The sequence below is a fragment of the Crinia signifera genome, chromosome 9, assembly GCF_055691185.1.
Source record: "Crinia signifera chromosome 9, ASM5569118v1, whole genome shotgun sequence".
NCBI lineage: Eukaryota > Metazoa > Chordata > Amphibia > Anura > Myobatrachidae > Crinia > Crinia signifera.
Genome location: NC_139225.1, coordinates 123,950,907 through 123,965,164, shown reverse-complemented (window position 1 = coordinate 123,965,164; position 14,258 = coordinate 123,950,907). Strand labels below are relative to the sequence as shown.

General features: G+C 44.3%; 1 protein-coding gene across 6 annotated transcripts in view; it reads left to right on the top strand.

Moving 5' to 3' along the window:
- Nucleotides 1–13,791, top strand: part of LOC146035936 (leucine-rich repeat and fibronectin type III domain-containing protein 1-like protein) — a 425,701-nt gene extending 411,910 nt beyond the window's left edge. For all 6 annotated transcript variants that reach the window (XM_083159657.1, XM_083159653.1, XM_083159655.1 and 3 more), the window contains one exon: nt 12,944–13,791. In XM_083159657.1, coding sequence (XP_083015783.1) covers nt 12,944–13,463 — 520 coding nt within the window. In that variant the 3' untranslated portion in view covers nt 13,464–13,791. The remainder of the gene's footprint in view (nt 1–12,943) is intronic.
- The last annotated feature ends 467 nt before the right edge of the window (nt 13,792–14,258 follow it).

Here is a 14,258-nt window from a genome sequence, read left to right as displayed (position 1 = left end):
TTGAGTGGGCTTCGAATGATTTTGGTCCCGTGAAACTGGGCTGTTTGGTTCCAGAGAAAACGGTTTAACCTCAATATCCCTGGAACCAATTTACCCATATGGATCCAGCCTGGTATCAGATTGAAGGCCCAGCGATTTGGGTTCGACTGAGATCAACCTCGAGCTTCAGTGATGCCGAAGGGGGAACTGGCAGCCGTTGAACTGGGTGGGGGTCGGAATTAGCGGGTCCCATTTTATCCTATAGGGAAACCGTTTCTGCTTTGCCTGGCAGTATCTCCGGTTCCCAGGTGGCTAGAGACACAGGGCTCGGCTCGTTGGAAAGCCCTATCCCTCAGCTACAAGATGGGCTAATGGGTGGTCCTGTGCACCCCCGGACCACCCCCTAGATTCGCCTATGGGAAGAAAGTACACTGGTGAACATATAGGGATTGGTTAGTTGTCAGTTCAGCAATAACGTGGGTGGGGGGGGTGGGGGTGGGGGGTTGTCGTTTAACTGTGTTGTTCCCTGTACATGCATTGGTGGCATTCAGTGTTATTTAGGACAGTAAATAGTCTAAAAAGAGAAACATTTTCATATCTGGTAGACGGATCTACGATTTCTAGATTGGCCATGTTATGTTCAACCACACTTAGTCGAATGCGTCTAGTTAGCGCCTAAAGATAAAATCGACAGTAACGGAAGTAAGACGGAATTGAGGTCAACGGTCACATGATCGACTTGAGTTTTCACATTTTTTTTGGTGCAGGTAGTCTTGGTTCATACTTGACTATCCAATTGGATATAAAGTTAGATTATAATAGTGCCCAAACCATTTTTAAGCTTTTTATTCGTTCTACGTCAGGACATATGTCCTGAAGAAGAACCAATAAAAAGCTGTGAAACTTTGACTTTATTCTGCATCTGAGTTTACATTATTGAAAGTTCCACCAAATTATGGATTATTTATTCATACCATATAAGTAAACAATTACTCGCCGCATCTTTATCCACTGTTCACATATATCTTTTAATCCACACATCGTTACCTAAAAAAAAATAATGAAAAGAAAACGTTCAAAATAAGACTTATACGAAAATGTGTGCCGTACTCAGATACTAGCAATGCACCGGTTCTGTAATCAAGCATCGGTCATCCTATAATTGGTCTAACACTCCAGATAAGTATTAGCACAACCTCCTACCGGCAGGAGAGTTATTTCCACTCAGTACAAATTGCTCCAGATGCCGCATGAGCTTTTGAGAATAAAATCAGGACTTCTTTGTCGGAAGTACTGTGTTGGAAAAAGTTTTAAAGACCCTTTCACATTGTACATCTAGCATATATAAAGACTGCTTTACAATATAGGTCATAGAGGTTATCCTCCTGCTCAGCATAGCGTTTCTATTGGACTGTCAGAAGCAGACACCAACCAGTAAGCACATCTGGGATAGTCTATATCTGTTGGCTGCAGACCTGCTGTTACCCTGTGTAGAAGTCAGAGCCCTTTTTCACTAACGTTCTACTTGAAATCACAGGACCTCGGCTGGTTTGTGGTTTTTGAGCTTACTCTACGATACAGACATACTTCCAGGTGTTCAGTTATTTCTGGTTATGCGCACAATATTTTGTGACACAGCATCTACTGTATATAAAAAGTCTGTCCTGTCTTCTCTTTTATATATATATGTTTTATTGAACCTCACAGATTATCATTGTTACAAACAATAAACATAGAAATATGACAATATTCAAATGAGGATCAATCCACAATTTTAAATTTTTCCAGAATAAACCAACATATAGGTAAAGAAAAAATATAAAGTAGAAAGGCATGGTGCGGCAACTTCAGTGGTGATATAACAGTGGTCTGTGCAATGATTAAGATACAGCTATACTGTATCTATAAACATAGTCAGTCTTTACTCATAAGTGAAAGAAGTTGCCAAAATATGTAGTAGTGTATAAACAAAAAAGAAAAAAAAAACACACAGAATGAATCACAAGGACATAAACAGTAGTAATTCAATATTAACCAATAGATATCAATATCGAGAGATCTAAATAACTGAATAAATAACAGCCCGTTCCTAACCATCTACCCATCCACCGACTGATCCAGCCATACAGCAGAAAAGCATAAGGGAGAGAAAGAGAAACGTAGGAACAAAAGAAGGAGGAAGAGTGCATATGTAGAGGAGTCACAGTAGATATGACGTCTAAGTAGTCACAGGGGTCCTATTCCGGAGGAGATGTAGATTATACCATGAGGTGGACTGGAAGCACATTTGGACAGCCGAATTGATCCTAAGTGGTAGGACTTGGATATATTTATCCCAGCCCTGGAATAGGGCTGCGGTCATAGACTCCTTATGGAGGGACATCTCCAACCAATCCATAGTGAATAGAAGAGCAACCTAGATGTTGCCATCTCCAGGGAGGGGGCCTGAGTGTGAATCCATTCCTGCAGAACAGCTTTACTCCCAACAGCTGACAGGATCACCAAGAGTTTTTTGTCATGTTTAGGGACAGAGGTCTTGTCCGCGATGTATCCAAACAGCCTCACTACATTGAAAGGTCAGTTTCAATGAGGAGGTAGCAAAAGTGTGTAGGGCACTCCAGAAAGTTTGGATATGTAGGCAGGTCCATAGGTAGCGGTAAAGGTCGGCATCGTGAAAGTGACATTTGGGACAGTCAGAAGAATCAGTGGTACCCATCAGGTGACAACGCTTAGGGGAGAAGTAAGCCCTGTGTAGATTTTTGTAAGACATCTCTTGATAACAACTAGCCGGTATAAGCTTAAGGTTGGGAAGGAACTAAGATGTTTTCAGGATCTAGCATTGTGGTCTGCGAGGCCCATTTGTGAAGTCCCGGAAGGTCCGAGTCAGGATCAAGTTCAGGGTGTATGCGTGCATATAGCGTAGATATAGAGTGTGTGCAGGTATGAATAACTGAGTCAAGGGGATTTGTAATGTCTTGGGGCCGCAGTTTGGGGAGTACAGATTGCAAGTAGTGTGCAGCTTGGAGGTAAGCAAAATATGTGGTGTGGCAACAGGTGATATCATGATACAGCTTCGTCAAAAGTCAATGGAGTGTGCAGGGTGTTCAGTAAATGTCAAAGAGATAGAATGCCAGAAGAGCACCAGATGGTGAAAGGAGAGATGGTTTTGCCATTCTGGAACTCTAAATTTACCTATAAGGGGAAGGATAGGGAACAGTAACACTGTAGGTGCAACGATTTCCTGGCACGACTGTAAATAGTGGAAGATAAAAAGGAGGTTGTCATATTGGGCAAACTTTAAATGAGATGGTTACTGTGTAGAATAAAGCTGAGGGAAAGGGGGTGGCAGAGCTGGAGAGACATCAGTAAAAATGTTATCCAATCCACTGCTAAGCGGAGGATACATGCCAAATTGTAGTATTTCATATTAGGTAGGTTAATTCCACCTCTCTGGGTAGTTTGCATTAGCTTGTAAAGACTAATTCTAGGTTTTTTTGAGTTCCAAATAAATGTGGAGACCATAGCATTAAGAGATGATAGGTCAGATTTGGTGAGTAAGACTGGGGTCATTTGTAGAACATATAAATGTATAATAGTTTAGGGAAACTAGCCATTTTAAAAAGGTTACAGCCGCCTATAAAATTGAGAGGTAAATTTTGCCATAGAGTAAGTTCCATTTTAATTTTTTTAATAACCGGAGTAATGTTGTCTGTATATAGGGTATGTGGGTGCGGAGGGAGGATAATACCCAAGTAGGTCATCCAGTATGTGCTTGACCGAAAATGGCGAGGGCTTCAGATTTGTGGAAATTGATTGAAAAACCAGCGGATGAAAGGATGAAAAACTATTAATTGTTTCAATAAGGAAGGGGACTGAGTATTTGGGATTGGATAAGAAGAGAAGGATATCATCCGCGAACGCCACCACCCGTAGCTCCCTGGTACCTATGGTTATGCCCTGGATATGAGGTGATGAGGCAATGTGACGAAGGAGTGGTTCGAGTTGTCCTGTCTTCTCAATGGGAACCCAGTGGGAGGGAGATGGGACAGATCTATTAGATGAGGATCAGCCACTGGTAATGTAAGGATGGGAGTCACACAGATGGGGGGGGGGAGGTATTAGTGGCTGACACAACGGAGGGGGTGGGGCCAGACAGCAAAGATGGCGATAGGGAGGGGGGTTCTGAGACACAAGTTCCATGGGTAACTAGTATTCTAATAGGTGTAAAGCCTCAGACAGTGCACTTCAATAAGCTGTAACACAGTGGTTCCCAATCTGTGTTCCTAGGCACCCTGGGGTGCCTCAGGACACTTGCAGGGGTGCCTTGGGTTGGTGGACCAAGATCAATTAATATTATTTATGGTCAATGTACCAGGCAAAACCAGTGCTGGTGGCTGCCAATCATAACATATGTGGACAAACAGAAACAAATCCTGTCCCTCACCAGATAACTGTGACATATAAACACAATGCAATTAATTTAATATTTTTTTTTTCGGAATTTCTCGATAAGAAGCATTTGGCCTAGGGGTGCCTTGAAAATATTTTGATGCTCTAGGGTGCCGTGATTCGAAAAAGTTTGGGAACCACTGCTGTAACATTTGAAACTAAAATTAGCACCCTGTCTCCTTATCGTCACACGTTTGTAAAACACAAAAAGATTACAGAAGAAATAATAATGAATTTCTGTGGTACTAGTACCGTACATCCATTTATCTTAACATAATGGAGCCGTTCCTTACATTTTGAAATTGTTACATGTGAGATGTATATTCAACGTTTTGTGCATAGTCCATTCTCAGAAAGAGTGAGAAGACATAGATTAGTACTGCCCTGGCACGATTCTGGTGGCATAGGCTGGGGCAACACTGCATCAGTTCCTGGAAAACACAGGCTTAATAAAGGGATTTTTGTAAGAACTTACCGTTCAAATCCCTTTCTCTGATATGGTCCTGGTGACACAGCTCAACACTGGGATGTAGGAGGGTCCGAAGGAGCCAGGCACCTATCCTAAAGCTTTTAGAGGGTAGGCTCCTCCCCTACTGCATCCTGGACTCTTCAGTTCAATCTTTCAAAGCCACTGGAATACATTAACTCAGTACAAACGCCTGCACATATTATATGCACATTTTATAACAATAACTGTTAACTTTTAACCATTTTAACATGAATCATCATGAAACTTCTGGCATACTTACTGAGCGTAAGGGAGGGATCGCTGTGTCACCAGGACCATATCAGAGAAAGGGATTCGAACGGTAAGTTCTTACAAAAATCCCTTTTTCTCTTTCAATGGTCCTGGTGACACAGCTCAACACTGGGACGTTTCAGAGCCGGTCCTTTGGGTGGGTACGCTCAGGTCTGCAGCTCTCAGCACTGCTCGCCCGAATGATGCGTCCTCCGACGCGAACTCATGGAATCTATAGAATTTGGCAAAGGTATGAACAGATGACCAAGTGGCAGCCCTGCAAACCTGCTCAGCTGTTGCCCCATGTCGAACCGCCCAAGAGGTGGCAACCGACCTGGTGGTATGCGCATTTATTCTGGCCGGTACAGGCCTTCCCACTTTGGTGTATGCAAAAGCTATCACAGATCGCAACCACCTAGCAATAGTCTGCTTAGATGCAGGCCAACCAATTTTTTGTATGACATACAATACCAACAATGTGTCTGTCTTTCTGACACTCTTTACTCTGTCCACATAAATGCGTAAAGCACGCACAACATCCAAACTCTTCAACTTGTCCCTTTTCTTAGCACCCTCGGGGGGTTGAAACACAGGTAGAATTATCTCCTGATTTAAATGGAAGGCAGAGACTACCTTCGGTAAAAACTGAGGCACTGTCCTCAGGACCGCCCTATCGTCATGAAAAATTAAGAAAGGAGATCTGCATGACAAAGCTCCTAACTTGACACCCTTTTAGCTGATGCCACTGCCAACAAGAACACCAGCTTCCATGTGAGAAACTTAAGGTCCGCCGACCTCAAAGGTTCAAAGGGTGCCTTCTGAAGGCATTCCAAAACCAGTGACAAGTCCGAAGGCGCTACTGGTTGCTTGTATGGAGGTTTCAACCTAGATACCCCCTGTAAAAATGTCTGGATTTCCGGTAAAATGGCTATCCTCTTCTGGAAATAGATGGACAAGGCCAAGATCTGCACCTTCAATGACTGAAGGCTTAGGCCCGATGAGAAACCATCTTGTAAAAATTCCATCATCTTTGATCATTTAAAATGAGATGTGTGTGACTTCCGTCTCTCACACCATCTAATGTAAGTTTTCCATACTCTGTAATAATTTGCCGAGGACACAGATTTCCTGGCTTTAATCATAGTATGCACCACTGCATCAGAAAAACCTTTTCTTTTCAAAATGGCGGTTTCAATAGCCAGGCCGTCAAAATTAATCGAGCTGAATCCAGGTGATTGAATGGACCTTGTCTTAGAAGGTCTGGCCTCAGAGGTAGACGCCATGAGTCCACAGACAACCTCTGAAGCCTCGAATACCAGGACCTCCTTGGCCAATCTGGGGCCACTAAGATCACCGGAACCTTCTTCCCTTGTATTTTCTTTAAAAGTCTCGCCAGCATTGGTACTGGTGGAAAGGCATAAAGGAGATTCCCCTCCCAGGGGATAGTCATGGCATCCACTGCCTCCGCTAGTGGATCCCTCGTTCTGGCATAGAACCTGGGTACTTGATGGTTGAACCTGGATGCCATCAGGTCCACATCCGGAGTTCCCCACTTCAAGGTGATCTGCTGAAACACCTGCGGGTGTAATCTCCATTCCCCTTCCTTGAGCTCCTCCCTGCTCAGGAAATCGGCTTCTATATTCTCCACTCCTGGTATGAATATAGCTGATACAGCTGGAACATTCTGTTCCGCCCATAGGAAGATTCTGGACACCTCCCACATGGCCAATTTGCTGCGTGTACCTCCCTGGTGATTCAGATATGCCACAGCTGTGGCATTGTCGGTCTGAATCCTTAAAGGGAGGTTCAGTAACCTGTCTCCCGCCAAGGAAATCACTTTCCAGACAGCTCTCAGCTCCAAGATGTTGATCGGTAGAGCCGATTCCTCTGCAGTCCACAAGCCCTGCAGCCTGAGGTCCAAGACTACTGCCCCCCAGCCCCTGAGGCTGGCGTCGGTAGTAACCACTAGCCAGTTCCAGGCCTGCAATGACCGACCCCATTGAAGGGAGTCCACTTCTGTCCACCATTTCAAGGAGTCTCGAGTGTCCGAAGACAGCACTATCAGCTCCGACTTCATGGTCTGTGTGTTTCCTGACCAAGCCGTCAAAATGTTCCATTGGAACACCCGAGAGTGGAACCTGGCAAATTGCAGCGTCTCGAATGACGCCACCATTTTCCCCAGCAGCTTGAGGCACCTCCATACAGAAATGCTCCGAGTGCTGAGAATCTCCTGGACTAAGGCGACCAGATCCCTGGCCTTTACCTCCGGGAGAAATACCCGATGAAGATGGGTATCCAGAATAACTCCCAAGAATTGGAGCCTCTGTGATGGTACCAACTGAGATTTTTGCAAGTTTAAAATCCAGCCGTGAGCCTGCAAAAAACTGATGGCTTCTGCCAAATGATTCTGAAGCATGGCTGCTGACTCTGCTTTGAACAGCAGGTCGTCCAAATAAGGTATCACTGTGATTCCCCTGAGCCTCAGCACAGCCGCCATCACTGACATTATCTTTGTGAATACCCTTGGCGCGGTGGCCAGACCAAAGGGCAACGCCTTGAACTGTAAATGCAGGTCTCCTATTGCAAACCTCAACAAGGCCTGATGCTCTGGGTGTATAGAAACATGCAGATATGCGTCCTGGACATCCATGGACGCCAAAAATTCTCCCTGGTCTAGGCTCAGGAGCACTGACTGTAGAGACTCCATTTTGAAATGGTCTACCCATAAATGGACATTTAGAGACTTCAAATTTAGTATTGGTCTGAAAGACCCGTCTGGTTTGGGCACCAGAAACAGAGTGGAGTAAAAGCCTTTCTTCCACTCTGCCCTGGGAACCGGAGAAACCACCCCTTTCTCTAATAGGGAGTGAGCTGCTCTCACAAGAGCTGTACGCAGCCGCGCTTCCTTTGGCAAGGATGTGGGGATAAACCTTTTCGGAGGCAGACCTCTGAAAGGAATTTTGTAGCCCTGGGCTATAATGTCTAACACCCAGGCATCCTGGTCTAGAGAAGCCCATGCGTCCCTGAAGTGTGTGAGACGCCCCCCCACCTTTATCACTGTCGGGCAAATCCCCTGACAGTCATGCGGAGGGTTTGTCCTCTCCTTTGGTGGCAGGCTTCTTGTGAAAGGAGCCAAACTTGGACTTCGGGGTCTTGCCCCTAGAGGACTGAAACTTTCCCCTGAATGACTGTCCTCGAAAGGACGCACCACCTCTAGGGGAGGGCCGAAAGGACGGCCTAAAGGCAGAAAATCTGGATGCCTGCTTAGCCGTGGGAGCCGGCAGAAATGTACTTTTGCCGCCTGTGGCCTGCTTAATTATTTCCTCTAATTCTGACCCAAATAACAGCTTTCCTTTGAAAGCTAAAGTTTCTAGGGCCTTTTTGGACTCATTGTCTGCTTCTCAGGCCTTAAGCCAGAGCACTCTCCTGGCATTAATCGACACTGTGGACACTCTGGTTGCCATTTTAAGAGCTTCCTCCTCTGCTTCTACCACATACTCTGCAGCTGCCTTAAGCTTCTCCGCCAGCAGCAATACACCAGAGTCAGCCTGCAGCATGGTGCATAATTCACCAGCCCACTCAATCATGGCCTTAGAGACCCAGGCTGAAGCAATAAGAGGACGTAGGGTGAATCCCACCCCTTAAAAAATAGCCTTGAGTTTACCCTCCAGCTTTTTATCCACAGGATCTTTAAAAGCTGCACCGCCCTGTACTGGTAAAACAGTAGCCTTGGACAAACGTGCCACTGAAGCATCCACAACTGGCACCTTTTCCCAGAGCTCCGCATGAGACTCCGGCATGGGGTACAGACTAAGGAATCTCTTAGGCATTTTCAGCCTCTTATCAGGGGTTTTCCAAGCCCCTTCCAACAATTCCTGTAAACCTTCATCCGAAGGAAAGGTAACAGCCTCCTTACGCTGTCGCTTAAACACACCTTTAGCAGGAGTTTTATCCTCCACTGACAGTTTCAAAGCCTGTTTCACAGCTACAATAAGATCCTCTACTCCTGCAGAAGAGGTCTCTTCAAAATCATCACCCTGATCCCAGGGGATGTCAGTATACGCTCCCTCCTCCTCATCTACCAATGTAGGCATAGCATAAGACCTTTTAGGTGTCCCTGCAACATCAACATCAATCTTGTCTAGTATCTCACTAAACCTGTTGATCCCCCTAGCAGTATCCTGCATCACCTGAATAAAGGCAGGGTCTGCCTGGGTAAGAGGCAAGGAGCCAGAGGACTGCTGAGATGATGGCATAGGTCTCTGGGATTCTACCAAGCCATCACTCTGTCTGTCCAGTAGCTGCACCAAAGCGTTCACTGACCTGCCTAGGGCAATGGCCCACGCGGGTTCAATCTGCTCTGCCCTCTGAGGTTCACTCCCCATGGGTCTCACAGCAGCGCAAGTGTTACATAAGCCCCCCTTGGCCATCTGCTCAGGGACAAATTTCTGTGTGCATACATTACACACGCTCAGTGCAATAAGGGCTACCTCCCCCAAAACCACAGCATGTTGCTCAGACATGATGAAAAGTGATATATATATATATATATATATATATATATATATATATATATATATATATATATATACAGTGCATACAATGTACCAGCGATTATACAGGTTTAATGCACTCAGTCACTTAGCTGTCTGTTGGTTTCAGATGCGGGGAAACGATGCCCAGGAAATCCAAACACTCTGCTAGGATCTGTAAGCCAGCTCAGCTCCGCTGCAAGCGTTCTGAAAGGCGCCAAACACAGAGTGAGGGAAGAGACCAAAGTCCCTGCTGCTGCGGGGTCCGTGACTTTTGGCGCCAACCACCCCCAGTCAGCCGCTCCCTAGGTAGGATTTCCTAGTTCCAGTATCTCCCCCTCGACTGGGGACCACTTGGAACATGTGCCGGCGCTGTCTGCTTCAATAAAGTATACTCAACGGTTTTGAAAAGGTATAAATTTTATTTTACCATATTAATCTAAACATGTTATATATAAAACACAACTATGTATGCATACATCAATATTAAAAAGGGAAAGATAAAATGAAAAAGTTCATTTTTTTGTTTTATCATTCCCTTTTTAATATTGATGTATGCATACATAGTTGTGTTTTATATATAACATGTTTAGATTAATATGGTAAAATAAAATTTATACCTTTTCAAAACCGTTGAGTATACTTTATTGAAGCAGACAGCGCCGGCACATTTCCCTTTTTTTCCCTTACGACTTTTTGGGCTTGACAACCCAGTGCCGGCTGCTTAGTGATAGCGCACCACTCAAAACCCTCTTTTACCACTTGGAACATGCCTGTAACAACGCTGCTGTCCTCTCATATAGGAGCTCAGCGTGTAAGCTCCGCATAAAATGGCCGCCGCCATCACGGAGCGCCTGTCCCCCATGATCCTCACCTAAACGTGAAGCCGGTTTCAGGACACTCCGGAGCCCAGGCAGCTTCTAAAAAGAAGCTGTAAGCGCTGCACAGGGAGGCCAGACAGCGTCTCCCTTGTGCACAGTGAGCTGACAGGACGCGCTTCTGCCAGCTCCTGCTGCGCTAGCAGTGTGAGGATTCACTATGAGTATCCTCACACTGTGCCTACCTAGCTAGAGTATAATTAATAAAATAATAAAAATCCCCTAACTACTCTAATTCTTCAGCTGCTCCTGCAGCTCTTTAGAATAGCACCCACTCCAGTGGGCACCTAACACGAACTGAAGAGTCCAGGATGCAGTAGGGGAGGAGCCTACCCTCTAAAAGCTTTAGGATAGGTGCCTGGCTCCTTCGGACCCTCCTACATCCCAGTGTTGAGCTGTGTCACCAGGACCATTGAAAGAGAAAAGGGATAAATTATATAATTGTGAGAAAACACAGCATACACACAGATGAGCATTTAGGGGCCCATTTATCATTGGATCACACATGCAACGAGATCTGGGCGGCATTTACCACCTAGGATCGCATTGCAATATGCGTTCCCTTCGGTTGAAAGTAGCCCATCCCTGCACTCTGCATTGCAGTGTTGGTCCCTGTCCGACCCCGTTGACCCCACTACCCCACCAGCAGTGCGATCTGAAGCCCGTAGGCTACAATGGGCTACCGCCATCTTAGCATGGCAGTAGCCCAGGAACCCGATGCGATGCTGCCCAATGTTGATACATCCGGCAGCATTGAATCCCCCATAGTAACCTATGGAAGGAACAGCTGTGAGTGAGGCAGGAGGGATCAAAACAGCGATCGGAGATCAAAACCGGGATCGGAGATTCCTGCTGTGGTCCCTCCTACATACATTCAGGGGATACTTAATATTTGGCATTAATCCCCAAAAACACCAGTTAATTTAGCCACAATTATTATATGATAAATTGGCACCATAAAGTCCAACCAAACAGCCCAGAGGAGTAGACTCTGCATTGTACAAGTCCCCAGGGACATGGCACCCGCACTGTGTTCCAGTGGACACTTTTATGGCTTAGACCATTTTCCCAGTGATTTTATTTGCTGCGCAGCCAGCATCGGACCAATGGAGTGGTGAATAAAATTATATTGAATGTCTGCCGGTACTTTAGATTATAAAAAAAAAACATTTTGAAAAATTGATGTGAAAGAACGAAGAGCGAAACATTTCTTTATAATATATACAGTAGTGTATTAAAATGAATTGGGTAAAACAGATGAATAGTTAATAAGGAGGTAGATGTGCATGGTGATATCTGTGTGTGTGTGTGGGGGGGGGGGGGGGGGGCATTGTTATCCAACGGGAGACCTGGATATTTAACCAAATTACATATCCTAGCAATCTTATTGTTGTCTATTACAATTACCTGGGGTTTCAGCTACAGATTATGATGAATGGGGGGTGGATATGCAATTAGCAGTTTGCAGCTGCTGATTTGTTATATACAGAATGTGAAGGTGTTGGCTGATTTTATATTATATTGGAAACTGAGGCTGTGTTACGATATATAGAAGCTATAATTTGCATTATGCTACAAAGAAATAAATGGATTATAATGAAAACAAAAGGGGGATTTGTATGATGGTTTTTCCAGAAACAATGTACTGTATAAAGATATAATTGTTTTTATGGAAAAGTTGGGGGTGGGGGGTGGTCTCTACATTATTAGCAGGTTGGCCTACACATTCCTGACCAACACTTCAGAAAGAAGGTGGAACATCACCGGTTCTTTTCAGTTAGATAGAAGTACAAGTATTCATCATGATCAGTTATATACGTTTTCCTAAGTTACAACTGACAGCAACTCACCGAGCAACAAAGACATAGGGCTATTCAATTAAAGCGCAGATTTTTCCAGTCGAAAAAAACTGTACTTTTTTAGGTCAAATTTCCATCTGACCAATTAAAGTGATGATTTTTCTGTAAAGTGTTGCGGAATATGTATGCGCTATATAAGAAACTGCTAATAAATAACAAATAAATACATTTTTCAAAAAATCCGTCAGTCAAAATTTTTAGCTGATTTTTAGTCACGTTTTGACAATGTAGTGTAAAAATGGCCACAATTGAGTCCGTTTTTGAGCCTTTTTGCCTAGAATTAATTGAATACCTCTAAAACTGTTCCCGATTATATAAATGCATGGCTGAAATGTACAAACTGGAAGAAGAATGGTGCAGCAACATAAGTACAACATTTTACAGTATGGCACATGCAAGCAAATGCAATTTAGATCACCTAAAGGCGGCAGTGGATATAACAAAGAAGTGCCTGACAGGATGTGCGAGAATTGCTGTAATCTAATCCTTTTTTTTCTGCTTTTACAGAATGATTCCATCATCTAGCAAATCATTCTTCCTAAGTGACCTGGTGTCCTCCCGTATGTACGACTTGTGCGTCCTGGCTGTGTACGACGACGGGATAACCTCTTTAACGGCCACCAGAGTAATTGGATGTGTACAGTTTACAACGGAACAGGAATATAAGCAGTGCAGATCCCTCCATGCTCAGTTTCTTGGTGGAACTATGATCATCATCATCGGTGGCATTATTGTGGCCTCTGTTCTGGTCTTCATTTTTATTCTGCTAATGAAGTATAAAGTGTACAATAACCACCCAAAAACTAAACCTGCTAAGGTCACCAACATGTGCTCTCAGACCAATGGCAGCCAGAGCGGCACAATGGGACGCATCTCTTCTAAACTGAGTGAGAGGAGAGACAGTGTCATGCAGGACATCTCAGGAACGTCCGTCAGAGGCAAAACCACAGCTGACCTCACCCCGGACGGTGACAAACAGACTGTTTCTGACACTACCTTTATAACAAATGACGTCCTGTCTCACTAGCAGAGCTTTATACCAATACCACAGACTTACGCACCTCTTTTACAGGACAATCCACTAAGGACTGCACATTGTGGTACCATTAAGAACATTTTCATGCAAGGGGTCGGATTTTCGGCTTCACACCTATTGTCTATTTTTAAGATCAGATGGTTACAACAAAAAAGCTATTTTTTTAATATGTAAAATGGTTCCTGCATTCTTAACTATTTTTGGTTCATTATTATTAAATAGAAAGTGGGTGGTTAAAAAGAAAAACTGATTTAAAACAATTGGTTTTGACAAATGGCACACAAGTGAAGAAGGCATAATAAATGTTTTTGTTATTTTATATTTGCGTCTCCTGGACTAGCCTCTTCAGAATTGATTAAAAAAAACAAAAAAATAAGGTATTATTCATCCAAATGGTTCTATCTGCACCTCATTACTAAGTTGCAGCAGTCCATAAGTAGCAGGCTTACATTACAGAATTTATTCCCCCCCCCCAAAAAAAAGACCTTGCAAAATACTGTACGTGATCCTCACCCAAAAATTAAACTCAATCCAGGTTCAAGGGGCCTATTTAAAAAGTATTGCAAAAAGGATCGCAAATGCAATGCGATCTGGAATCTTACTGCCCTGCATCACATTGTAATATGCAATCCTGTTGGTGGTATAGTATCTCCCTGCAGTCTCAAGGACAGGGGCTCCGAAAGGGCGCTGGGAGGTCTACTCATTCGCGGTCAGTGCTGACCGAACTGCCTCGCCGGCAGAGCGGTACATAGCCCATAGGGTCCATCTCAGAATAGCGGTAGTCCA